Raw genomic sequence first — 26,709 nt, 5'->3', positions numbered from 1 at the left:
ACCTTTATATTAAAATGTGGGACATTTCTATGCGTGCCTACGTCTTGCATTGCAGTGTAGCCAGGTACACTGTGAACTAAAGTAAATTGCATAAAAAGATATTATTAAATTATTTATTTCTTTTGAAACACTTCCAGCATTGTAGTAGTCATGGAAACACATATTTTCTAGATTAAAGAAAAGATAATACCGTTAATAAGCTTATCTTAAAGAGATACCTTGAATTTGTGAGTTTGTGACTGTCAGGGTGTGTGCGCACGTGTGTTTGTGTGCACATGTGTGTTCATGCATAAGTTTGTGTGTGTGTGTCTGTGCATGTATGCCTGTGTGTGTCTGTGCATGTATGAGTGTGTGTGTCTCAGCATGCATGCGTGTGTGTGTGTCTTTTCATTTATGCATGTGTGTATTGTCTGTGCATGTATGAGTGTGGGTGTTTTTGCGGTTTGAAGCGCGCTGACCGGGTCTGGGAGGCCTGGCGTTAAGGGTGGGGGAGTTAGTGGGGGTGGGAGGGTTTTAAGGGTGGGGGTGGGGGGGTCGCTCAGTTACCTCGGGCCCCAGGGCCGCCTGATCCGGGCAGCAGTTAGACTTGGAGGTCGTCGGGGTTTTACTGTGAGCAAGCCAGGGCTTGGCGTAGTCACGAGAATGGGTGTTTGAGGACTGGAGGGGGAAGGGGGTAGGAGGGAAGGAGGTAGGGCAAGGAGGGAAGGAAGTAGGAGGGACGGAGGAAGGAGGGAAGGAGGGAAGGAGGTCGGGCAAGGAAGGAAGTAGGAGGGACGGAGGTAGGCGTGAAGGTGGTAGGGCAAGGAGAGAATTAGGTAGGAGGGAAGGAGGAAGGTGAAGGAGGTAGGGCAAGGGGGGACGGAGGTAGGCGGGAAGGAGGTAGGAAGGAAGGAGGAAGGGAGAGAAGGTAGGGCAAGGAGGGAAGGAGGAAGGGCAAGGAGGTAAAGAGGTAGGAGGGAAGGAGGAAGGTCAAGGAGGTAGAAGGGAAGGAGGTAGGTGGGAAGGAAGTAGGAGGGAAGGCAAGGAGAGAATGAGGTAGGGCAAGGGGGGAAGGACGGTAGGAGGTAGGGTAAGGAGGGAAGGAGGGATGGATTGTTTAAGTGAAAGGAGGTTGAGGAAGAGCAGGAGTGGCAGCAGGAGGAGGAAGTTGGGCAAGTTGGCAGGAAGTGCAGCGCAGTGTTTTTTTAGGGCGAGCCCGGATGCGTTGTAATTTAATCATTGTTTCGATTGATTTTTTTAAGGTTTTTTTTTCAAACAGACCCCAAGCGAAGCGCAGAATGGACATTTGTAAAGCCAGGTTAACAGGAGGAGGGGATGAGGGAGAAGAGGAGGAGACAAACAGACACAAGAAAACAAACGACAAATAAACATCAAATGAAACAAAAACTAGGACGCCTCGACACGAGGAGCTCCCCACACACACACACACACACACACACACACACACACACACACACACACACACACACACACACACACACACACACACACACACACACACACACACACACACACACACACACACACACACACACACACACTTCTGACACCAATGGGATGATGACACATTGACCTGGACACATTACTGACAAACATAAAACGTATATTAATAACCTGACAAGTAGCACACTGAAGGTTGTGGGTTATCCGGCTCTTTAACATTAACAACAAAGAAGCTTTTCTCATTGAGTTGTGGTGTGTGTGTTGTTTGTGTGTACATTTCGCTCACAGTGTCATCAATCAACTGCGAGAAAAACGTGTTGAAATAATACAAACATCTCATTCCAACTCCGCCCACCAAAGGGCGTTCTGTGTTCGCAGTTCTCGATAACACCAATCGATCAAACGTCCGGATCCCGGGTCGCGGCAGGGCCGCTCTGTGCTCGGCTACTCACCCTGGAGGAGGAGGAGGAGGCGGTGGGCGTGGCCGGCGTGGAGGGCAGGGAGGCGCAGCTGTGGGCGCTGTGGGAGGCCGAGGAGGAGGAGCGGGTCGGGGAGGCGGTGCGCGAGCCGGGCTTGGAGCGCCGGCCCCGCGAGCGGAAGGCCGCCAGGCCCTGGGACACGCCCTCGTGGATGATGAACTTCTCCCTCAGCTCCAGGTTGGTCCGCCCACGGGCTGGGGGGGGGGGGGGAAAGAGAGAGAGAGAGAGAGAGAGAGAGAGAGAGAGAGAGAGAGAGAGAGAGAGAGAGAGAGAGAGAGAGAGAGAGAGAGAGAGAGAGAGAGAGAGAGAGAGAGAGAATCAAATATTAAATCTTCATACAAGTTTGTGGTTGTTGCTGAAGGATGCTGCGAATATAGCAAGCAATGAAGGCTTTGTGTGTCAGCAAGTCGGGGAGCTGTGTGTGTGTGTGTGTGTGTGTGTGTGTGTGTGTGTGTGTGTGTGTGTGTGTGTGTGTGTGTGTGTGTGTGTAAATGGGGGGGGTGTACAGTGCATCCCTGGCCGCACACATCAAAGGTCGTGCACGGAGGTCAGCGGATAGCACGTGCGCTTGCACCAGCACACTCTGGTGGGTCAAGGGTCAAATGGGTGAGGATGTGTGTGCGTGCACGAAGAAGCGTGGGACTGGGGATTGTGAACAAGTGGACCGTTAGGAACAATATTATTTTTAAACAAGCACCCATTCCTTAATACACACACACACACAGCCACATACACACACACAGTGGAGAGCAGCATCCCATACAGATTTCTCAACATCTCATCGGGGCACCAAATCAACATCGTAGACCAATCAATTCACCCTTCCTCCCGACTGGGGACACCAAATACGTTGGTGTCGTCGGGTAGGATTCTCTTTAGAATTTGAGCAGATGTTTCACTCACACGTGACACAAGGTGTGTTCACATGCGATACATGCCAAATGCAAAAAATTTACAATGAAGTTAAAGTCTAAAAATATGGTAACATCATCATATGATCTCAACAGTATATACAAATATATATTTTTATTTTTTAGGGAGGGTATGCCTGTGGAATCAGCTACATTGAGAAGTCACTACCAACACCAGAGAGTTCCCACACGTCACTCATCTCAGCAGCAGCAGTGTGATATGAACCAGGGGAGGGTAGCGGACAGAATACACAAGCCCAGAGCAGCCAGCAACACAGAGGAGGGGAGGGAGGGAGGGAGGGAGGGAGGAACAAATGATTAGAATAAGAATCAGATGAGAGTTAAGTAAATTGAGAACGAGGGAAAAAACAATGAGGTAAACCAGTGGGAGGAGGGATGGGGGAGACAAATCATCTGGGCAACGAGGGAAGAAGAAGAAGAAGAAGAAGAAGAAGAAGAAGAAGAAGAAGAAGAAGAAGAAGAAGAAGAAGAAGAAGAAGAAGAAGAAGAAGAAGAAGAAGAAGAAGAAGGAGGAGGAGGAGGAGGAGGAGGAGGAGGAGGAGGAGGAGGAGGAGCGGTGGGCTGAAGCTAGTGGCAGTAGTAGCAGCAGCAGCAGCAGCAGTGACAGTGTTGCGCGTGACCGGCCGCACTCATCACCCTTAGCAACGGGACCAGCAAAGGCCCGGTCAATTAAATGGGTGCACCCTGCAATTACTTCCCCCGCGCCAGCCCAGGTGCACCCTGTAATTGGGTCCTCCACCAAGCAGCCAGCCCATTTAAACAGGAGCCGCACTGGAAGCCAGAGTTCCCTGAACCACAGGCCGGCCGAGGCCCACTCTCACATGGTCCCTCTCTCTCTCCCCCGCTACTGATTACACGCTATTGCTAGTATTTCTTATTGAGTTGGTTTGGAGAAATCAATACTTAAAGAGCGGTTTTGATTCAGTATTTTTAATAAGACATGAGGAACTTCTTTTTTTATTCATTTATTGTATTTCAATAACAAGACCAGCGGGTGACTCTTTTTTTAACCGACGACATACCCAATAAAACCACCAAGAGCTTCAATACTCGAATAGCATGAAAAATAGAAACGGAGCTACTTTTGGTATTTTCATTGGGGACGTCTGGAGAAAAAACAACAACATAGAATTACACCGCAGCCTCGTCCTTAAACTCCCCTCCAGCCTCTTATTTGCCCTGTTCCATGGGCGTCCATGTTGAATTTGCTGGCCATAAATCAGACTCTACCAAGACAAGGGTCAGCCAAGCCCTGCTGCTTCGTGTGTGTGCGTGAGAGAGGAAAGCATAACATAGATACACAGAGACGAGGCCCATTCATACGCCCAGACAACACACAAACAATGTTCACACACACACACACACACACACACACAGGACATCATTGGTTTTAGACGCTTGAACCGATGGGCTGAAAGCATGGATAGATGGACAGCGAGAGAGAGAGGGAGAGAAAGATAGCAAGGGGGAGAGAGAGAGCGCAAGGGGGAGAGGGAGGGAGAAGGGGTAGGTACCTCGGCAGCAGAAATAGCCAGGAGTGACCGCCACTAAGAGACACAGAAGACAATGTGAAACACGTGTGTGGAATGAAGATTCACATACACAGGAATGTTGTAAAGAGTGTGCATGCACATAAACACACACAGACGCACACACACGCACACAGACATCCACCAGGTGAGGCCCGGAAGTGGAGGTGTGTGTGGGGGCTTCAGACAGTCAGGGGTGAGGAGGGGACAGGGAGAGGAGGAAGACATTAGGTTAGTACACACAGTTAGAGTCTGCAAGACGGAGACAAGCTTGAAACGGACCCATCCAAGACCGGAACACAGTCAGTTATGAAACAGTTATGAAAAATAACAAAATAAAAGCGTGTTTAAAGCAGTCTATTTGACTGCACAAAGCAGATGAGTAGACGACAGAAATGAGATGGCAGGGAGAGAGAAAGATTGAAAACACCTGACTAGAGGTCAGTAAAAAGCAAAGGTCTTTCAAACGTAAAGAAAAACCTCAAAGCGGGTGAGGAGGAGGAGTTAGGAAGGAGCGAGGGAGAGAGAGAGAGCCCAACCTATACGAGATGAGATGGAGCTACTGGAGTCGCAGCGGAGAATCTTAAGTCCAGGGTGTTGCACTGAGGAAAGAGAAGTAGGAAGAGAGGGAGGAAGGGAGGGAGGAAGGGAGGGAGGGAGGGAGGAAGGGAGGGAGGGAGGAAGGAAAGGAGGCAGAGATAGAGGGTGGGAGACCAAGGAAGGGAGAGGAACAGAGCTGAGGATGAATGCAGAATGCAATCCTTCCGTCTTTATAGGACAATAAAAACGGGAGAAATTGGGAAAGAGATGAAAGACAATCGTACACAGAAGGAAGGGGAAATCAATTTAAGGAAAGATGAAATTTGTGGAAAGCACTCTGGGAGGCAAAAGTGGAATAGAGGAATGTCACACATAACCATACGTTACAAATATGAAACGTATGCTTACAGAAGTGGAGGTCCAGGGTACAGACCCCAAACAGAGAAAATGAAGAGAAGTGAAAGAAAATGTGATGCAAAGAAAAACAACTAACAAAAAAAACCAGTAGCGATGGCATCTCGTGCACCACCTGCCGTCATGGCAACGGAACTTGTTTAACCATGGTGATGGAACATTTTTAATAAAGTGTGATTGGTTGGATTCTGGTTGCCTGGAATGGGTCTGTAGTGCAGCCTAGTTTGTGGTCAGCTGTCCGGATCTCTGGGTTGCGTACCATACTGGTGCAGACGTGTGTCTCTCTTCACCTTTGGTGTGTGTGTGTGTGTGTGTGTGTGTGTGTGTGTGTGTGTGTGTGTGTGTGTGTGTGTGTGTGTGTGTGTGTGTGTGTGTGTGTGTGTGTGTGTGTGTGTGTGTGTGTGTGTGTGTGTGTGTGTGTGTGTGTGTGTGTGTCCCTGACTTACCTCGGCAGGGGTCGTTCTTGACCAGGAACTCGTCGAGGGCCATCCAGCCCCCGCCCACCCTCACCATGACCGTGCTGCGCAGGATCCGCACCAGACGCAGCTGCTGGGAGTCCCCGAACTGATGGTAGAGAGAAGTAGAGAGAGAGAGAGAGAGAGAGAGAGAGAGGGATGGACCAAGACAGATGGAAGGGGGAGGGAGAGAGGGAGACAGAGAGAATAAAAGTATAGGACAGAGTGTTTGGGGTAACGGAGGAAAGAGATGAAGAGGGAGAGTCAGTCAGGGGTGCAACTGTGGCGGACACGTGAAGGCGGTTGTAGGCATCACACCCAGACACACAGCCAGGTATCTATATTGCATGCATCGACAGAAAACCCCATGCAATGAAGGATGTAGAAGGAGTCCTCTACTGCTCCCAGACAGACCGGATCGACAATCAAATCAATCATTTTCATCCCAAAAAAAACCCAAAATAAATCAATCAATCCCATCACCAAAAGAGGCCAAGCAATCCCAGCACACAACCATATTTGTATTTGAATCCCCCCCCCCCCCCCCCCCCCCCCCCTCACCCAACGAGCAGCATGATTCTTTTCCCAGCACATCATCCAACTGTAACTACTCCCCCACCTCCCCCCTCCCCCCACAGGGCGGGTCCTGTTCGGCCGGTTCACAGTGTGCAGTTTGTCATCGTCCAACACGACCACTCACGGCAAACATGTGGACGGTGGAACCTGCTGCCAGGCTCCTGACCAACAATGGAGTGTATATCAAAGACACGTCAATTATATTATATTTATATTAATTGATTGATAATTGTTTGGATCATTTCACACAATACTAATAATTTAGCTTATCGTTTTAATATTGCTAGTTAGACTCCATTGTTGGAAAAAAACCGCAGAAGCAGATTCCAGCCGTCCAATCACAGCGGTCGCAGCGGCAGTCACTTTACCTGGTTTCCGAGGAAGAACTAGAAAAAACATGGGGTACACAGGGAGGAGGAGAGGGACACAGGGAGAGAGAAAAAGAGAGAGTGAAATAACATGTTGTGCAAACTATTTCAGCCTGAACTCATCAGCCTGCTTGTGGTATTCTGTATAAACTGGTTCATTTTCACAATGTGTTGAGTTAGTTTTGTGGCTCGCTCTCAAGTTGAGGAAGCGAGATGAAAGGGTGGATGCGGAAAATGGCGTGGGTGTGAAAATGTTTCTTAAAAGACGGACAGAATGATGATGGCGTGTGAGAGATGAGGATTGGTGAGGGTGAGTTGATGTGAGAACGAGAATAGACAGTAGAGAGAGGGAGACAGATGAACAGATGACTCAATACTACATCTACAACAATGCTGTTAGTAACCTCCAGTGTCCGCGGCCTCAGACACTGGATGTCATCCCCCAAAGGGCAGTGACGATGTGAGTGCGCTCAGTAGCGGTGGTAATGGCGTATCCGCTTCAAGCTGTAGAACACTCTAAAGGTTACTGCTGTTACACATAGACACACACACAGAGGCCCGTCCACTGGCTAGCTAGACTACTGGGGACTTTATACGTTCATATTTTTTCCTTTACTTTTCATTTTAATTTCATTAATTTTAATAGGATGAACTGATCGTGAACTGTTGAGAATTAAAAACAGAAGGGTGATTTGCCCGTTGATCAATCAAATCTGCACAAAGCAAACTTCCATGCTTGCGACACTGATCGTCGCTAATAGCATTCAATGATAGCTATTAAGAACCTTCTGATGCTACATCTTGGTGAGCTAACTACCTAGCTGGCCCCTGTGTGGCATCCATGTCTACAGGTTCATCTTTTCATTATTTTGCCGGTGAGCTCAGCTGGCGACCCTGTGAGATGTTAGACAAACATGTTACTACCACACACGGGTGAACACATGTTAGGGCTTAGGGCCAAACGGTGAGTGAACACGTTCACATGGAGGCACATACGGTTAGTGTGATGACAGTGCCTTGAGAAAGGTCACAGGCTACATGAGGCTGAAAGGGAAGGTGGATGAACAGCCAGTCAGGGTAGGTGGAATATGAACCGTGAACAGCCATTCAGTGTGGGTTAGATATGAACCATAAACAGACAGACTTTCTGTTTATGCTTGATGTCGACCATCAAACATGCAGTGATTGTGTTAAAATAAAAGTTATACAAAAATGCAAGTGATACAGCATCGAAGTAGAGGGGAAATGTTAAATTGAACATTGAACAAAACACATTGAACAATATAAATTATGTATATTTAAGAAATGATGTATTTGTCTATCTTAATCACAAAAATTCAGTACAAAATAACAATTTAACTCTAACTCTCTAATGGATCCCTCATTTTTTCGACTAAAACAACACAGGATGAATATCGGCCTTGATAAAAAACATCCTGTTCTAGCGTGCTGAACCAGGATCTCAACTCACCCTGTACTTGTTCTCCCCTATCTGCTCCACCTGGAACCTCTTGGCGCACTTACACTGGGCCACTTGCCGGGTCACCTGGGCACAGAGGATACAGCCACATCAACACCGTGTTACCATGATGAGTACTATCGCTAGACTTTAATTCACTGTTAACTAACGTTATAGATTCAGTATGGTTAGGCAGTTTCATGGACAAAGTGTTAGCGGATGACGGTAGCTACCACCCTATTGTATGATACATATCTGGCTCTGTTTGTTCATTAAGACTTTGATATAAGTTGTTGTTAGTAAAAAATATCAGCAAATAAAAAATCCTACATCCTGCATATGCTTCGGTATAAATCAGAGGACAGAGTTGCTTCTGTGTGTGTGTGTGCGTGTGCGTGTGTGTGTGAATGAGTAGGTTTGCGGCTGTGCCAGGGCCCCCCACCTCGTCCTCTATCTTGTCTGCGTCCGTGGTGGGCCGGTAGGCGTCCTTGTTTGGGTGAAGCGCCGCCACAAACTCGTAGTAGTCGATGTAACCGTCGCCGTCGCGGTCAAAGATGTCCGCCACGGCGGTCATCTCGAGCCTGCTGGTGGGGAACTCTGAAGAGAGGGACAACCACGAGAACACGATGTAAACAAAGACATTCCAGACTCTGCAATACACTTTGTCCGGCTGGTCCTGAGCCGTTTCAGTGACTTTCAACCCCCGGGGATACGTGGTCAGTTGTACAGTGTACAGGGAGAAGGACTGCCATTGGCCCGTGTATTGAGTGTGTCGTGATGATGGACGTACTGGAGGCCAGGATGCCGTCTATGAACTCCTGCCGCGTGATCTTTCCGTCCTGGTCCTTGTCGATGCGTCTGAAGAAGTCCATGACGCGGGACTTCTTGTGGTTCATCCAGCGCATGTACTTCTTCCTCCACACGTCAAAGTCAAAGTTGGCAAACTCCTTCAGCTACAGGACCGCAAGGAAAAACAACAAAAGGTTGGCAATTGTTGTTGTGGGTAGGGGAACTGTTTCACATTCCCTTTAAATGATCCTCAATCCAAATATAGTATTTTGTTTCATATTCGAGGCATATGTTAGCAAAGGCTCATAATTAGATCCAAGATGAACATAGTCATATTACCATTTCACTCTACGCAAAATATTCAAAAGAGTTTGTTTTCAACCAAATCTCTTTCCAATGGTTCTTATGAGGGATTGGGACATCGTTACCAGGGCCAGTACGGAACCAGGAAGTGTAATTACCTCCTCCAGCCTATCAAGCGCGTCGTTGAGCTTCCTCTGGCGATCGAGGGCCAGCAGCCAGACCTGCTGCCACCTGGCGCAGAGCTGGTTGAGCCGCGGGTTGCTGCTGGCGATCAGCATGGCCGCGTGCTGGTGCTGCTGCGGCTGCTGTTGCTGGTTCTTACCTGAGAGGGGAACAGGGGGGCAGACACATCTGGGTCACTTTTTAGTCTTTTGGTGCGGATCCAGGTAAAGTCTGTCACCGCAACATTGGGAGAACTAATTTGTTAAAGATCAACGAAATGTTCAAGGGAGGGATGTACGAAATGTAATTCGCTGGATTTATTTCAGCCAAGAAAACAATACTGCATGAATGGCCTGATACGTTTGCCTTTGTTCTTGTTGTTAAGTGATTCATAGACATTTTGACCCCAAAAACTTTACTGAACTAAATCAAACTCTAAGTGAAAGTGAAAATAGATAAGGCGGAGAGTATAGAGGTGGTGGATATGTCGTAACTTACGCGCTCCTCTCCTCTCTGCCAGGCTGCTCGAGACCTCGGCTGGTTTCCTCTTGTACGTTTTCGTCACCTTGTCCACGTCTGGCTGCTTCCTGGTCATCTCCTCCATGAACACCTGCCGTGGAAACAAGAGAGTTCATGGGAAACGTTTTGGTCAAACTTTTGTTCTGTTCCAGGTAGAGCATTTGGATGAACTTAACCAAACCAACTGCCAAAGTGAATGGGATGTGAGTCAGCCAATCAGACACTTGCCTGGTGTTCTGTGATGAGCGACTTCAGTTGAGTGATGTCCTGTGGGAGGGGCTCCGTGTCTCTTTGGACCAATGCGGTCTCAGCATATTGTAGCCACGACAGCAGCTCTTCCAATAGGTTGGCGTTGTTGAGCAGCTCATTCAGAGCCGTCTCCAGGCGCTGCTCGTGCTGTTTGGCCCACGTCAGCACCTGTAGAAAGCCACCACGTTGATGAATTCAACTAGGCTACAAATGACTACTTACTTGTCTCTTAATCTACCATAGGGATGATCCAATATAAATAGTGACGGGAAGAATCAAAGAAAGTAAAACACTGTTACAAGGTTTTATATTCTCAGCTGTGTCTATATATATAATATGCATGAATTTGTGTTCTGCATATCTTTTTTCAATAGATATACTTGTGTTACTCCTTCCTCCCTCCTTTACAATTAATTTCCGTTGCGAAAAGAGAGAATCGTCTGTTCTATTTGAACCGTTTCAACCTCAAAGCACCCTACACGAGTAGAGCACACCATACGGCCTCAAGAGACTTCAGACCACCCTCTCTCCCTCCCCCCCCCCCCTCACCTCCTCAAAGCGGGCGCGGATGATGGTGATCCAGTGCTTGATGGTGGTGACAGAGTCGGGGTGGCACTGGGTGAGGATGGCCTCGCCCATGCCCGCCGCCGAGTTGACCGTGGAGCGCTTCTCCTCCACCGTGCCCATGAAGTCCCGGTGCGTGTGCAGCAGCGTCTGCAGCGTGTCCGCCTCCTCCGGCAGCACGCCGCGGAACCGCAGCGTCTGCTCCGCCTCCGACAGCCACTCCAGGAGGATCTGCACGTTGGTGCGGAACTCCTCCGCCTGCCGGGGGCGGGGGTGAGGGCGGAGTTAGCGTCGGGTGGGGACTGATATATAGGTATATAGATATCCTATGTATATGTCCTGTATATGGGTCCTATATATTTGAATGCATACAAGGTAAGAATAAGTGGGTTATAAATTGCTGAAAAATTACTTTTTATATCATTTTATATCATTTTCTTATGAAAAGTAATAATAACAATAATAACATTTTTTAGCATTTAATTTTTCAAAAAATCTAACAAAACATCCACCATCAAAATAGTATTTCTTTCAAACATAAATAAATCACTAAAATAACATTATTAAACAGTGTTATTCATTCTTACTAAGGACCAAGGAGTGACGCTTTTCACGGTGATGCCGTAAGGGTTGACCACTGACCTGTTTGACGGCCTGCTGGAGGCGGGTCTGCTTGCTGACGGACAGCGCGCACACCGTATCCCAGCGGTTGCTGAGCTCCTGCAGCTGGACCTTGACCCAGGCCGTGTCGTCGCGGCCGGTGTCCATCAGCTCGCGGGCCGAGCGCTTCAGGGCCTGGATGCTGCTGGTCCTCTTGCCCAGCTCCTTCTGGAACGCCTGGACACACACACACACACACATTGGGAGGGTTGGTGGGGAACACTAGCATTGGCACTGGACATTGGCATCGGATAGCATGTTGCGTGCTCAGCTGTGAAACTATTACTGGTTTGATATTACCGGTAGGCATAAAAATACATAGTATATGATACAATTGTCAAAGAAAACGTATAACATTAACAATGATAATATTGTTAATGTTTGTAGTTATTTGTATAATAATAATACGTATAATAACTAGCATATTGCCAACACAGTCATAAACAAGGAAATGGTGATGAGTTAGCCTGTTGGATGAGCTTGATAAACTGGTGTATGATCTTTTCTTTATCATTGTAACTGTTTTGTATGAACCTATAACCCTGGTGATACAATTACAAGTCTTTTGACGTTTAAATTTTCCTTTTGTTCTTGTAGATTTCCACATCATCACAGCTTTGCCAAAAGTACAAAAACAAAACGACATAAAACAACAACAATGCTGCCAAATACACCGAAGTCAAAGCCAGAAAGCCCACTGACCTTGTGCGTGTCCATGAGGTTTGACACCAGGTCCAGATCCCCGTGGACTGGCTGGTCCTCAGCCAGCTGGGGCTCTACCCTATACAGCCAGTCCACCAGGGCCTGGAGGGCCTCGGCGAACTGACCCGAGAACAGCAGGGCCTCCTCCAGCTTGTGTTGTCTGGGAGAGGAGCACCGAGTTGATGAGACACAGCCTCTCTCGTGGATACTATCACATATTGGATCAATAGTGTATTGTAATGGATTCATTACTTCCCGTTTTGTTTGTTTAAACTAGAACCCATTTTGTATCGTTTTGCAGCACGGCATTAAAATAACATATATAAGTAATATAATGCATTTCAACACTTTATATCACAATGTAATGTTATGCACAGATTCAGGGTTGGAGGCCGGGAATTAACTTGAACATGGAGGCAACATTAAGCAACGCTTGCCCAGTCCCCCGACTCACCGCTCCACACTCTTGCCGCAGACGGTGTCCCATTTGTCCCGGAGCTCCCCCAGCAGGTGGTCCAGCTTCTGGGTGTCGGAGGGGAGCTGGGTCTTGTCCCGCATGGCCTTGCCCGACCGAACCGTGGTGTCGTACACCGGCTGCTTGGAGCCCAGCGCCTTCTGGAACTCCTGGAGACACACACACACACACACACACACACACACACACACACACACACACACACACACACACACACACACACACACACACACACACACACACACACACACACACACACACACACACACACACACACACACAGCGGGGAGAATTTAGGGAGGAACACGACAAAGCCTTTTTTGTTTCACTGTTTGTTGCCTCTGAAAAAACCAAGCAGAAATTCAGAAACCTATTAAGTGGAAGTGAGAATTAGTGACCCGAGGCAACCTTCTCAAAGGCTTGTCGGAAATCCATTGATGTGCCTCGTGTCGGGTGTAAAACTCCACCACAACCCCCCAGATCCCCGTGAACGCCTGCTGCCCCCGTACCTTGTGCTTGGACAGCTGCAGTTTTATCTTGTCTGGTTCGTTGGAGATCTCCAGCTCAGAGTCCAGGCGGCTCTCCGCCTCTTCCAGCCAGTCGGTCAGCTTCCTCCACGCCTCGTGGAACTACAGACGCAGGGAGAGAGACACAAGGGTTCAAGGCTGAAGGAACACACTCGTCTGTACAGCTCACGGAGAACCCCCGACGCGGTGCGGTTCTTTGGCCCCGAGGCCAAACAATCACATACGTGCGGAAGCATTGAAAGACGGTGGACCACCGCTACACTAAATATAGGCGGTGTTTTCTTAAAACCTCAAACCTGAATAACCGCCATTTGCCCTGGGTTTTTTCTTCCCCGCATTCCTTACAGTTGGTTTCATGAGCTCGAATTCCAAAACATCCAACCACGGGAAGTAATAGTGTTCAGTTTTTCCTAAACTCGCTCACAAACAGAATGGGGCGTCCCGATTCCTTCGGGAGCATCGATACGTTGACGGCAGGCCAGCGTTTGTATTCACACAAACAAACCCATTCAGGCCTACTTGTCGGATGACTCAGACAGAACAAAGAGTTGACTTATTGGCCAGGGACAGATACAGTGTACATAGACTGATGACAGCTCTCCGATGCAAGCATCACAGTGTTTACAGCGGATGCTAATTTGCAACACCCATCCCCAGAAGGGCTTTGGGAAAGAGCTCCATCCCGTCCATTCTTTCAGAGCATCATCACCATAGTGTCACCATAGTCACCCTCCTCATTTCTCTCGTGACTCATCATAGCTCAAACAACTTCAACCCCTTCTCAAAGCACATCCTTTTAAATCTGTCAATAAACCCCTACGACTTTTAAACGCTATTTGACCGCTTCATGCTCCAGCCCATAGGGGTTGCCGAAATGGGCCACCATAATGATTTAAATCCTGATGGTGACCCCAGTTATCTACCTGCTTGGCGCGCTTGCGGGCCTCGTCGAGGTGGCGCCCGCGGTCCAGGGAGCGCTGCACCAGCTTGTCCCAGCGCGCCTGCACGCTGAGCAGCAGGTTCTTGATCAGCACCACGTCCTGCTTCAGGCTGGCGAAGCGCAGCTGGGAGCCCGCCTTCTCCAGGGCCAGCACCTGCTCCCGGTGGGTGTTCACCTCGTTCACAAACACCTGGGGGGGGGAGGGAGAGAGGGGGAGAGGGAGGGAGAGGGAGAGAGAGGGAGAGAGAGGGAGAGAGAGGAAGGGGGAGGATGGGGGGGGAAGTAGGGTTATAGGGAGGATAGGGAGTGAGCGAAAAGAGGGGAGAGAGGCGGAGAGGAGCGAGGTGAGGAGGGGGGAGGCAGGTAGGGGAGGGAATGGGAGAGGAGATTGAGATCAGAGAGCGATACAAGCATAAGGAGATAAACAAAGAAAGATATACAAAATTTAACAAAAATCCCATTTATAGTTTCTAACCACACACTGCCACCTCTACATCCATCTATTGCTACGCATTGAGGAGGAGGAGGAGGAGGAGGAGGAGGAGGAGGAGGAGGAGGAGGAGGAGGAGTGCACCAGTACCTTGTGCTCATCGATCTGGAACAGCACGGTGTCCAGGATGAGGCTGGGGGCCTGGGCCATGTTGAGGGTCTGCTCGGCCTGCGTCAGCCAGTTGATGGTGTCCTGCAGGGAGCTCTGGAAGCCTGTGGCCAGAGACAGAGCCTCCTCCAGCTTACCCTGGGACCGACAGAGGCAGAGAGCACAGCTTATAGGACACATCGCTTGGGAGACAAGTGACTGAAATGGGACTGAAATGTGTCACATACTACTTAAAGATAGAAAAATTAACACAATGAACTAAATTCTAATTCAAATCATATCAAATAAATACCAATAGATTGTTTATATTGATCAAAACCATTGAATAATCATAGGAGAAATATAAAATACAAAATATCAATATAGCAGGATACAAAACAAGAAGGCGGTAACGTGAGAACCGACGTACCCGGCGGTCGTCGATCTTGGCGCTGAGGCTGGCCCACTTGTTCTGCAGCATGGCCAGGTTCTGCTGGGTCTGGGTGGTGCCGGGCCCGCCCTCCTCCCCGCCGCGGGCCAGGAGCATGGCCTCGCCCTGGTCCAGCAGCCCGTGGTAGTGCTCCGCCCGCTGGCTCAGAGTGGTCTGCAGCTCCTGGGGAAGGGACGAGGGGCGAGAGAGAGAGAGGGGGGGGGCGAGAGAGAGGGCAAGAGAGAGGGCGAGAGAGGGCGAGAGAGAGAGAGAGAGAGAGAGAGCGAGAGAGAGCGAGAGAGAGCAAGAGAGAACCAAAGAGAGAGGAGAGATGAGCAGGAGAGAACCAGAGAAACAGGGAGAGAAGGGTGGAGAGACCCGGAGCGAGAAGTAGAGAAGGGAGAGAAGGAGAGAAAGAGTGAGACCGATTCAAGGATAGACAACACATGAATGCACACGCACGCACACACTGGAAGAATAACGTGTGGTATTGTTTTGTAACTGTTGCGTTAAGATAAATGATATCCTTTAAATATTGAGGTATTCCTCCTCACACAAAGAGATGTAAAAGAGCGGGGTATGCAAGCAGACACTTTGACCCAAGAACCCAACCGCCAAATCCCAAGAGAGTACATTCAATTAAATTCAATGAAGGGCAGTAAATGACTGATGATTATGCGAAATGCTGTCATAACTGCAGATAAGAGGAGGGTGGGTTGCCATCCGGTGACGTGGTGCTGATGCTGGACTGCGTTACCATGTGCTGCTGGAGCTGCTCCCGGGCAGTCTCAGGGAGACCGCCGGTGGGCTTTGCGGCTGACAGCTGGCTCTCCGTCCTCCGCAGCCACTGCAGGAACTCCTCTAGGTCGCCGTGGAAACCCTCCGCCTGCACCAATCAGATTGATTGAAGTTTTACATGACGTTTATAGATGTTCAAATGTTTTACATTATTATACAGAAATATTATTATTATATTATTCATCATTATTAATAATTCAGATATTCTTGTTGCCGTAGGGTTTAATCGAGTTCAGATGTTTCTCAGGTTAGCTGATACTAGCATTAAATTAACGTAGCATAACTGCACAGTGAAATTACTATTATTGATGTTGTCTCTTCTAACCCAAATTTATTGTAAGAAATAAATAAGATGTATCTTGAATTTATTTTCGAAAATGAACCCAAAAATCTCTGGGACTTTTCTCACACCCAGTCGCCCCTAGCTGTAGTTCCCTAGCACGTGGCTGCTACTGTACCTGGTGCAGTGCGGCCTCCAGCAGCTTCTGGCGCTCCTGGGTCTTAAGTAGGAGGCTCTCCCAGCCGCTGTTGAGTGTGTCCAGCTGGTCTCTCAGGTGGCTGACCTCGTCCCCGGGGGTGGACTCCAGCAGCTCGGCCCCGGCCCCGTTCACCGCCTCCACCGTTGAGTGGTGGGACAGCACGTCGTTACGCAGCACCTGAGGGGGGGGGGGGCACGTTGTTATGGTGACCGTAAACACTACAGCTAAAGGGTTGGAGTTGATACTATAGCTAGAGGGTTGGAGTCTAGAACACATAACTTCCACCTGACAGTGGGACTCACGTGGTGCTTGGCCAGCTCGATCTCGATGGCCTTGGGGTCAGAGTTGACGGGCCGCTGGGTGTCCAGGGTGGCGTGAGTGTGGTTGAGCCAGGCCTGCAGCTCAGACAGGGCGTGCTGGAACTGACCCAGGGCCAGCAGCGCGCCCTCCAGCTTGTGCTGTGAGGGGAGGAAACACAAGAGGGGTCAGGTTATGGGTATATAAAGCTGGATATTTATATATACTATATCGGTTTGTATTTTTCTTCTGAAAATAGCAATAATTAATTTATAGGATAGAAGAAATTTGACAAAAAAAACTACATAAAATATGTCCATTAACCAATTTAATGATAACGTGGTTGGTTAATTTAGTTTGATTTGATTCTCGTGTTTAGTGAGGGCACTTGGCTAAAATGGACGCTTGGCAGACTGAAGGCAGCCAACCCTGTTCTGAAGGCCTATCACCTGTCTGTGCGTGATCTTGTCTCCCAGGTTCTCCCAGAGATGTCTGAGCTCGGTGAGCGGCTCCTGGATCATGTCTCGGTCCGTCTGGTCGCTGACTTTCTTCAGCAACAGCTCCCCCTGGTGGCACAGCTTCTCCATGTCAATCTGCTGCTGGTACACCTCCACCTTGTACTGCTGCTCAGGGCAAGGCAGGAGGGAGGGAGGAAAGGAAGGAGGGAAGGTGATAAGGATGTATGGGAGAAAAAGAAAAGGTTAGGTCTGTGTAAGGTCAGAATAATTATATGAATAGAGATTCAACTCATTTTCGCAAATGTTATGTTTCTGCACATAGTGACAGGTTCTAACCTTGAGTTCTTCAATCTGTTGTTTGACTGTTCCCAGGTCCGTTCCCACAGTCGGCATGTCACACAGTTTGATCACTGCGTTGTCCAGATAGTCAAACATGCCCTGGAAACAATACAGAATAATGTCAGTCATCCTATCCATTTATCCATTCTTCCATCCATTCACCTAATCTGCATCCCCCCCACCCATCCATCATCCACCCATTCATTAGTCCATTTTCTTCTCCTTGCCAGCCTCAATTTTATTAACACAAACCCTGTACATCTACTAACTGTACTGATTACTTTCAACAGAGTGGGTCTACTAAATTCGTCATCACTCATCCTCTAGCCTGTAGGAGGAGGTCCAAAGGCCTTCTTAAGGGTGTTACAGACCTGCAGTGCGTCCTGGTACTGAACAGAAGCGGTCATGGCCTCCTCCAGTCGCTCCATCCTCTCCCGCCACGTCCGGTTCAGCCCTTCCCACGCTCCGTTCATCTGGAGGAGAGAGAGAGGGAAATGGGTATGTTAGGACTTGTCATGGGTCAAACATTTGACCTCGATTTTAAATTAATCGGAGTTTCCTGTTTTAATGATTGATTTATAAATACGTTAGTCTCACCTCGTCGATGGTTTTCTTAACCTCTGGTTTCTCGGTTTCCCCGCAGGCAAAGATGAGGTCTGCCCCGAGGGTCCTGACGAACTCCAGCTCTTCTCTCAGGCCGTCCGTCTCGCCCTTGATGGCCTGGAGAAGAAACAATGACTTAATTTAGACAAAGCTGTACTTTACCCTCTTCCTCTCAAATATGTATTAGTCTCCACAGAAAACTGTTTTAAATCCAGCAATAGAAAACACTGCTCCCTTCATGAATCTATTCATTTATATTTGTATTGATTGATATCTATACACTTTAACCCGCTTCATTCCTTTATTCAGAATCCAAAGAACCGTTGTTTGGTTCGTAACCTTGTTTCAACTGCACCGCCCCCTGCTGGCAGGTCACGAATCCACCCCCCCTCCTCCAACCACCACAGCCCTGCCTCACCTCGGCCGCCTCGATCTGCTGCTTGATGAGCGAGGGGTCCACCCCGGGGTCCTCCAGCTCCCGCACGATGTCCTGGGAGTCCCGCAGCGTGCTCAGCAGTGCCGCCATGTCGGCCCAGAACTTCTCGGCCAGGTCCAGCACGTCGCTCAGCTTGGCCTCGCGCTCCTCAGCCCGCTGGCGGATCTCCTCCCACAGGGAGCGCAGACGCAGCAGGCGGGAACGCACGGCTGTAGGGGGGGGGTACAGTACAGGAAACTTTATTAGTATGGAGAACCCGACATCGACCACAATGACAGTTGGGAGAAGGTTATGACAGTTGGAGGAGGGTTATGACAGTTGGGAGAAGGTTATGACAGTACTGGCCTCATAAAGTGGTTAATAGTTGTTATAAGGGTATGGAATCAATACTGTTAATTGGGAGGTTTGATTATGTCTAGTTTTTGTTGGGAATGGAGGCTAGTTGTTTTTTCAGTGTATTGGTTAAACAGTTGTCGGTGTCAACTGGCACGTGCATGAATAATATTATTCATATTAACAATTTCATTATAGCATCCTTTTATGATCCCATTCAGCGGTCGTATCCTGTCACCGACCCAGCTATCATTGGTCTCTCGAATATGATTCACCCACAATTTATAAAAAGAGGATACAAATATTTGGATAATTGAGTATTCCAAACCGCCACAGTAAACGGCCACGTGCAGTACACAGTAACCCCTTTGATCCGAGTTTTAGTGTGTTAGCTTCAAGGCTAAACAAAGGAACCATTGATGAGCATAGAGAGATACACTCCGTTATAGTGGGGACGGGGTCTATTCAGGCTGGCGGACACATAAAGGAGCCTGTGTGCGTGTGTGTGTGTGTGTGTGTGTTTATGTGTCTGATCACGTGCATGACTTGGTAGACGGGCTTGTGTTACTGATTAAGACAAACTTGTTTTGGTGTGTGTGTGTATTTGAGAGAATGGAGTAGATATGTGAGTATGAATTGATCATACTACTGTCATTCAGCCATTGTCATTGCAGTAAATATTTTTTTTTAAATACATGGCATTAATGATCAGGTAGGGGTCAGCCATATCGCGAAGGGATGCACACTCTTAGGCGTGTGCATTTATCTAACGCGCTACGCATCATCCGTCTCCGTGGCGACTCACCCTGGGCGGCGGGGTCGTCGTGCGCGGCCCGCCCGATGAGCTCCTCCCCGCGGCTGCACAGGGCGGAGAAGGAGGGCAGCAGCTTGTCCAGCTCCAAGCCTTGGGCCCGGTGGTCCCCCAGCTGCTCGCGGATCTTGTCCACCTCGGCGGCCACAGGGGGGGGCTGACGCAGCCGCTGCACCGCCCCCTCCAGGGTCTCCAGCAGAGGGTCCATCTTGTCGTGGAACTGGGGGGGGGGGAGGAGGAAGTGAGACGGGGCAGGAAGATGGAGGTGGATGAGGGGGGGGGAGGGGGCTAGGGGCGGGGGGAGGATAGGGTGGCCTGATGGGTGGCGCGTTAAGGGTCATACCGAGATGTTGCAGAGGAATGGGTTACGGTGTAACGGGGCTATTTGTAGAATTATTTAGAAGTCACCTCTATGTTCATACTATGGAGCGATGCTATATAGGGAGATACACCTATATCCCTAGACAGATTGTGACAGATCTCCAGTACGCCAGTGTCATGCACACTGATATCCATATTGGAAATTGGAAACAAAAGTTGAGAAAACTACGTTTAAAAGTTAGGTTTTCTTTATGCAACATCTTGATATAGTTCTTCGGGGAAAGAACAGGGATCATCTAGTACCACAGGACAACACAAATGAACAGGGTCGAACCGTTGTACAGGACTTACACATAGGAGAAGCAGAGTTGTGGAATTTCTAGAGTAGGGTTACTTTAACTGGTGAAAATGAGCAATATATGTAAACAATTCTGAAAGAAGGGAAGGACTCGGTTTTCACAAGACTGGACTACATTAAGCATAGTGTACCACCAAGATATTAAGTTGCATACTTTAGTGGTAGACTTGACAAACAAAGGACAGCTATAACATAGTTTCTAAGCCACTCAAAGCAGGTTTGGTACTACTAAAATTCATTATTATTGTTATTACGTTAACTATTAGCATCTATTTATTCTCAGTGTATCCAAGACACAAATAGGCTGTGTTAAGGCAATCCTCTGAACACATTGGAATTGTATTTAATTATGTGTATTATTCTTTTGCCTGAATCCAGTAGTAACGCCCCTCTCTGAGTGGCAGAGTTTCTTCACATCCGGCTCAGTCAGTCTCGCTTACCTCTACCAGCTGGGTGAGTGCAGTGAGCAGTGACCATGGCAACACACACAGCACATCCACAATGAACAAGGGATGGGATGGAGGGATGGGACGAACCAGAGAGAGAGAGAGCGAAACAGAGAGGTAGGGAGATTGGGGATGCAAGACGACAAGGGGGTGGAGGTGTACAAAGATTGGTCGATATTAGGATTAAACATTGAATGGACATGGGTTTGTATTTAGGGATGGTCAAGGGATGAGAGGACAGAGAGAGAGAGACAGAGACAGAGACAGAGCGACAGAGAGAGAGAGACAGAGACAGAGACAGAGAGAGAGAGAGAGACAGAGAGAGAGAGAGAGAGAGAGAGAGAGAGAGAGAGAGAGAGAGAGAGAGAGGGATGAGAGTATTATATGATGCAGGTGGAGGACAAGAGACGGAGGCATATGCGGATCAGTTTGACGGGTGAAAAAAAACAAAAACATAATGAGTTAAATACTACATGCGGATGGTCAGAACAGTTGTCTCAGGACGACTGTAGTTAACTGAAGTTAACTGAAGTGAACAAAATGATAAGTGAGTTAATCATGTCAACATAAACACAAGTTTTATGTTGTTTGAGCGACGAATGAAGTTTGATTGCACAGTTGATATCCGTGATCTTGACAAATATTAAACAATAGAACAATCAATAGACAAAAAAACAGGTCATGCTGTAATCATGTACATCTTCTGGTTCAGGGTAGGCAGCAGAAGTCAAACCACAAGCGTACCCCAGCTCAGGCTTAATCAGTACACCTAAATAATCATTGGCCATTATTGTAATGCTTGCTTCATGTCTCCTAAGCTCCATCCATGAGGCACAACATTACCAAACTAAGCGTAAACACTGGTTTAATCGAACAGCGATCCCTAGATCAATCCTTGACGTTTGAAATGGGTCCTTTGGGGACAGTACCTGTACGGACTGGGACACCGCCTCGTCCAGGGCGCCCGCGCGACCTTTGACCTCCTCCTTGATGGCGAGGTAGCGGCGCTCAGAGTCCACGTAGCGCTGCGTGACCGACGGGCCCTCCTGGGCGCTCAGCAGGGCCATCTGGGGCCCGATCTTCAGCAGTTTGTCTATGTGGGGCTTGTGCTCGGCTATGGACTCCCTCAGGAGCTGCAGGGGGGGGGGAGAGAGAATCAGTGAGTGAGTGAGTGAGTGAGTGAGTGGGTGAGTGAGTGAGTGAGCCAGAGAGACAAAAGAAAGAGACCAAAAGACCAAAAAAATAAGAAGGGGAGAGATATGAAGGGAGAGAAAAGTGAAAGAAAGAGAAAGAAATAGAGGAAGAGAACATGTTTGTGTAAACAATGTGTGACGTTATGCTACTATGTTTTCCCTTGCGTATCGATTTAAACTATCAACATAGCGCTTTATAAACCACAGCGCTCCCGGGTGAACATATAGTCAGAACTAGTGCTGAAGGACAGGTACCCTCATCTGGTCCTGCTGGAGCCGCAGGGCGTCCGTGTCGATGGCGGCGGGGGGCAGCTGGGCGATGAGGGTCTCCGTCTCCCCCAGCCAGGGCTCCAGCTCCTCGTAGGTCTCCCAGAAGCGGGCCACCAGGACCTGGGCCTGCTCCAGCGCCGAGAAGCGCTCGCTGTGTTTCTGGCTGACCGCCTCGTAGCGCTCGCTCAGGGCGTCCGTCTTGGTCTGAGGTGGGGGGGGCACCAGTGGAAGGGTCAAAGGTCAGCCTTCGTCCGCATTTAAGGTGTCATTCATGCCTGTACTCTTCTCTTTCTCATCCCTCCATCCATCAATCTAATAATCAACGGCTGATTCAGATATACTTCAAATATATTACAAAGAAACTATATCTATTGACCGTCCATCCATCTGTCTTAAACGCGCCCCTTTTCATCTTTCACCCTCTCTTCCTCTCTCAGTCACCCCTTCCCCCCCTCACCCATTCACCTCTCCCAGGTGTAGAGGTGGGAGAGGGTCAGCCAGAGGCACAGCTAACATAGCTAACCCAGCCAACCCCGCTAACCCAGCCAACCCCGCTAACCCCGCTAACCCAGCTCACCCCGCTAACCCAGCTAACCCAGCTCACCCCGCTAACCCAGCTCACCCCGCTAACCCAGCTCATCCCGCTAACCCAGCTAACCCAGCTAACCCCGCTAACCCAGCTAACCCCGCTAACCCAGCGATAGCTGGCGCTCACCGCCAGCGCGTCCCTCTGGGCGTCGGTGCAGGTGTCCAGGATGTCGCTGTGGGTGGCCAGCAGCTGGTCCACCGTGTCCTTGTGGCGGATGATGTCGATGTTGAAGGCCCTCTGCACCTGCAGCTGGGCCACCGTCACGTCGGGCTCCAGGCTCAGGGGCCCCAGGGACGACAGCTTGCGCTCCGTCTCCCGGGCCCAGGCCAGCTCCGCGTCCACCGCCTCCTCCAGCTGGGGGAGGAGGGGGGAGGAAGGGGGAGGAACAGTTCAGTTAACCCGGAACAGTCAAGAAAGTAAATTAACTACCATTCTATCTCATCTTAAAAGAAGAAAAAACGACTTTTAATTAGAGAAAATAAATAAATAAATAAAATACGTTTTTGACACTGTAATCCCTACATTTTAATAAAAAGCCAGTGAGGCTAAGATTATATATTCCACATTTCTATCAAAATACTAGTATTTCAACACTGGTATGGTACATACACTGTAATTAAAAGCCCATGAGTTACAGTGACGACCAGCAGGATTAGTTCACAAAAACAAATCCTGCTAGTCGTTTCATCCCAAAAACGACCTCACCGCCACATTAACCATGTCAGCGACAGACTCCGGGGGGCCGCAGTACCTGCTGTGACCTCTGGATGGCGGCCTGCACCAGCTGCACCCGCTGCGTGATGGTCTCGTCGGCCTGGCGGTAGCGCTGGTTGGCGTCGGCCACCAGGCGGTCCAGGCCCTCGCGGGCCCGCCACGGCACCAGGTCCAGCAGGGCGCTGCCCACCTCGTTCACCGTGTCCAGCACCAGACGCTTCTCCGCTGACAGCTTCTTCAGCTCCTGCAGCAGAGAGCGAGAGAGCGAGAGAGCGAGAGAGCGAGAGAGAGGCGGACCGTGAAGACAGATCTCATTGCATGAAGAATGATGCGGTCGTGGAGGTTTACAACAAACAGGGGAGCCCTGTGATGTGGTGAAGTACGAGATGATAAACCGCCCTGACCGAGGGGGCCGATCCCATGGCGACGTCCCACCGATCCCACGGAGCTAACAGCTATGTCGGCGTCCCCTTGCTTCTCCACATCCAATCCCACGTCTCCGTGGGATTGGATGTGGAGAAGCAAGGGGACGCCGACAAAGCTGTTAGCTTCAAGAGAAGCTTTTACCGCCAGGATGTCTCCCCCCAGTAGCCACAATGTTTACGACACGCCACAACTTTCACTGTGGCGTCTTTCACTGCCCTTCTGGAGTAAGTTATCTCCCTTGTAAAATGTTTGAGACTCAATGCACTAGAAACATGAACACAGATCCCATCCCACATTCTTCACCTGTAATCAAAGACCAACCACCAGAATTATCGACGCTACTTATGTATTTATCCATACGTAGTGTAAGATACACAACGTAACTCCTTCAACTCTGCACTGCATCCATCTTCATGGACGGTGTCCTTACCTTCTGTCTCTCCTGGTAAGCGGGTGTGGCGTCGGGCTCCATGTTGTTGAGCTCCGCCTCCACGGTGTCCAGCCATTGGTTGAGGTCGTCGTGGGCGCTGGCGAACCGCGTGGACAGCTGCAGCGCCTGCTCCAGGGTGCGGAGGGCCTTGCTGCTGCCCGCCGTCATCTCGGCGTAGCGAGTCTTGATGCCGTCCAGCTTCTCCTGGATCAGCAGCACCTCCTCACCTGTGTGTGCGTGTGCGTGTGCGTGTGTGTGTGTGTGGGGACAGATCAAAGGTTAGAGGGAATTATGAAGAAGGAGCCAGGAGCCTTTTTTGATACACGTTCACAAACACCCACACTTGTACGTTCACACACACACACACACACACACACACTCGTACGTTCATACACACACACACACACACACACACACACACACACACACACACACACACACACACACACACACACACACACACACACACACACACACACACACACACACACACACACACACACACAAATTCCTCAATAAAGTTAATGACACTGCTAATACTAGAACTATTGCACTGTTCATTATATTACTCCAGCCATGTGATCCATGCTTTAATGACCGTCTGCCTCGTGGAGTTGACAAAAAGAGAGTCAATGATTGAATCACTTGAGAAATTAGAGGTCAGAGGTCACCTGTGGTCTGTTTGAGGAGGGCCTGTCCGTTCTTTATGGCCTGGTCCACCGTCTTCTTCCTGCTCACAATCTCTTCATTCAGTGACTGGAGAGCAGAGGACGGAGTGAGCTCCCTGATTCAATTTATATTCCATCCAAACTCCGTTACAGAGACATGGGTCTTTCCAAAGGCCAAGCGCTGTTATTGAACTGCTTAGATGCACAAAAGACCCTTTCAAGATAAAACGCTCATATTGGGGTTTAATGTCAAATCAACAAATGGGCTGGGACAGTGTAACTCGACCTGCATTGGATATTAGACAGACTTTTTTGTAGCCTCGCCCCTAAACTCTTTCCAGATTGTGGTTGTGATGTTTGAGTGTCTTACCCCAGTATCGGTATGTTTGAGAGTGTGACTTTTTTTGTGCGCGTTTGAGTGTGGTACATCCATACCAGGGCATGTTTGCATGTGTTTTATGTCCATAGCAGTGCATGTGTGTGTCTGTGTGTATGCGTGTTACGTCTTGGTGTGTCCCGTCCGTACCAGACCGTATTTGTGCTTGTATTTGTGTCTTTATTAGGTCCATCCCAGAGAGTGTTTATGCGCGTGTGTTAGGTCCATCCCAGAGAGTGTTGGTGTGTGTGCCACGTCCGTACCAGTGTGTGTTTGTGCTGCTCTGTGAGCGGCTGAGGCTGGAAGCTCTGGACGGAGACCTGAGCCAGTCTCAGGCCCACCTCCTCCAGCCAGTTCAGCACCTCCACCTCCTCCTCCCCAAACAGCTGGGCGTTGGCCAGCGCCTGCTCTAGCATGCCCGCCCGCCGCCTGCACCACTCCAGCAGCTCAGAGTGCCCCGTGTGCACCGCCCCCACCCGCTCCCGCAGCCAATGGCCGTCGGCGGGGCAGCAGAGCGGGCTGAGGGTTTGGCCGAGGGCCTCGACCAGGTCGACCTCGGCCCCTCGCGAGGACACGTCCGCGTGGAGCGCCTGGGAGTGTGTGCGTGTTCATGGGCGTGTGCGTGTTCATGGGCGTGTGCGTGTTCATGGGCGTGTGCGTGTGTGTGTGTTTGTGTTTGTGATATAGAATAGAATGGGATGTGGGAAATAATAGGATGAAGAAGAACAAACAAACACAAAAGGACAAACGAAAAGAGTAAAAACACAGAATGTCAACGTGGACATGCAGATGATCAAATCATAAAAATGTAAAAATAACATCACATAAATCAAAAAACGCACAGAGCAAAATTAAAACTGATAAAAAGTGAACATGGGCACATGAACAGGCGAGGGCCTCGGATGCCTTGCTCAGAGGCACGACGTCGCTGTGGTACTGGAACCTTCGACTCCTTCATCTCGACAGGGGTTCTCTCCCTAGCGGCGACCAGGACCCCCGACCCCCGACCCCTCCTCCCCACCACCGGGCTCTGACCTTGTGCTTGGAGATCTGCTGGGAGATCTTGGCCGTCTGCGTGCCCATGGGCTCCGCCGAGGTCAGCCGCCGCTCGGTGGCGCTCAGCCACTCGCCCAGCGGCTCAAGGGCCTCGTGGAACTGGAGGGCCAGCCCCTGCAGCTCCTCAAGCTTCCTCTGCCTGAGACCGGGGGGGAGAGAGGGGAGGAGGGGAGGAGAGGGGCAGGGGAGGGGAGGAGAGGGGCAGGGGAGAGGAGA

The 26,709-nt window shown here is 49.5% G+C and overlaps 1 protein-coding gene across 6 annotated transcripts in view; it reads right to left on the bottom strand.

Annotated features, from left to right (window-relative positions):
- Positions 1-26,709, bottom strand: part of LOC130376316 (microtubule-actin cross-linking factor 1-like) — an 88,384-nt gene that overhangs the window by 1,109 nt on the left and 60,566 nt on the right. Inside the window, exons 39-75 of one of the 6 annotated variants that reach the window (XM_056583561.1) lie at positions 26,473-26,632; positions 25,701-26,027; positions 25,065-25,149; positions 24,394-24,620; positions 23,575-23,781; positions 22,950-23,177; positions 22,220-22,438; positions 21,701-21,904; positions 19,641-19,866; positions 18,485-18,711; positions 18,061-18,183; positions 17,835-17,936; positions 17,461-17,562; positions 17,116-17,289; positions 16,672-16,827; positions 16,349-16,546; positions 15,850-15,978; positions 15,093-15,275; positions 14,666-14,821; positions 14,069-14,275; positions 13,128-13,247; positions 12,598-12,767; positions 12,144-12,303; positions 11,424-11,618; positions 10,767-11,039; positions 10,197-10,385; positions 9,948-10,059; positions 9,446-9,609; positions 8,986-9,148; positions 8,638-8,792; positions 8,208-8,282; positions 6,737-6,754; positions 5,784-5,901; positions 4,923-4,985; positions 4,369-4,401; positions 1,896-2,116; positions 547-657 (exon numbers count right to left, since the gene is read on the bottom strand). In XM_056583561.1, the coding sequence (XP_056439536.1) occupies positions 547-657; positions 1,896-2,116; positions 4,369-4,401; positions 4,923-4,985; positions 5,784-5,901; positions 6,737-6,754; positions 8,208-8,282; positions 8,638-8,792; positions 8,986-9,148; positions 9,446-9,609; positions 9,948-10,059; positions 10,197-10,385; positions 10,767-11,039; positions 11,424-11,618; positions 12,144-12,303; positions 12,598-12,767; positions 13,128-13,247; positions 14,069-14,275; positions 14,666-14,821; positions 15,093-15,275; positions 15,850-15,978; positions 16,349-16,546; positions 16,672-16,827; positions 17,116-17,289; positions 17,461-17,562; positions 17,835-17,936; positions 18,061-18,183; positions 18,485-18,711; positions 19,641-19,866; positions 21,701-21,904; positions 22,220-22,438; positions 22,950-23,177; positions 23,575-23,781; positions 24,394-24,620; positions 25,065-25,149; positions 25,701-26,027; positions 26,473-26,632 (5,980 nt within the window). Of the gene's footprint in view, positions 1-546; positions 658-1,895; positions 2,117-4,368; positions 4,402-4,922; positions 4,986-5,783; positions 5,902-6,736; positions 6,755-6,782; positions 7,781-8,207; positions 8,283-8,637; positions 8,793-8,985; positions 9,149-9,445; positions 9,610-9,947; positions 10,060-10,196; positions 10,386-10,766; positions 11,040-11,423; positions 11,619-12,143; positions 12,304-12,597; positions 12,768-13,127; positions 13,248-14,068; positions 14,276-14,665; positions 14,822-15,092; positions 15,276-15,849; positions 15,979-16,348; positions 16,547-16,671; positions 16,828-17,115; positions 17,290-17,460; positions 17,563-17,834; positions 17,937-18,060; positions 18,184-18,484; positions 18,712-19,640; positions 19,867-21,700; positions 21,905-22,219; positions 22,439-22,949; positions 23,178-23,574; positions 23,782-24,393; positions 24,621-25,064; positions 25,150-25,700; positions 26,028-26,472; positions 26,633-26,709 lie in introns of those variants that run through there. The other 5 variants (XM_056583557.1, XM_056583555.1, XM_056583556.1 and 2 more) reach the window with 5 other exon arrangements.

This window comes from Gadus chalcogrammus, chromosome 22 (genome assembly GCF_026213295.1).
Source record: "Gadus chalcogrammus isolate NIFS_2021 chromosome 22, NIFS_Gcha_1.0, whole genome shotgun sequence".
NCBI lineage: Eukaryota > Metazoa > Chordata > Actinopteri > Gadiformes > Gadidae > Gadus > Gadus chalcogrammus.
This window is presented reverse-complemented; position numbering and strand designations above follow the sequence as displayed.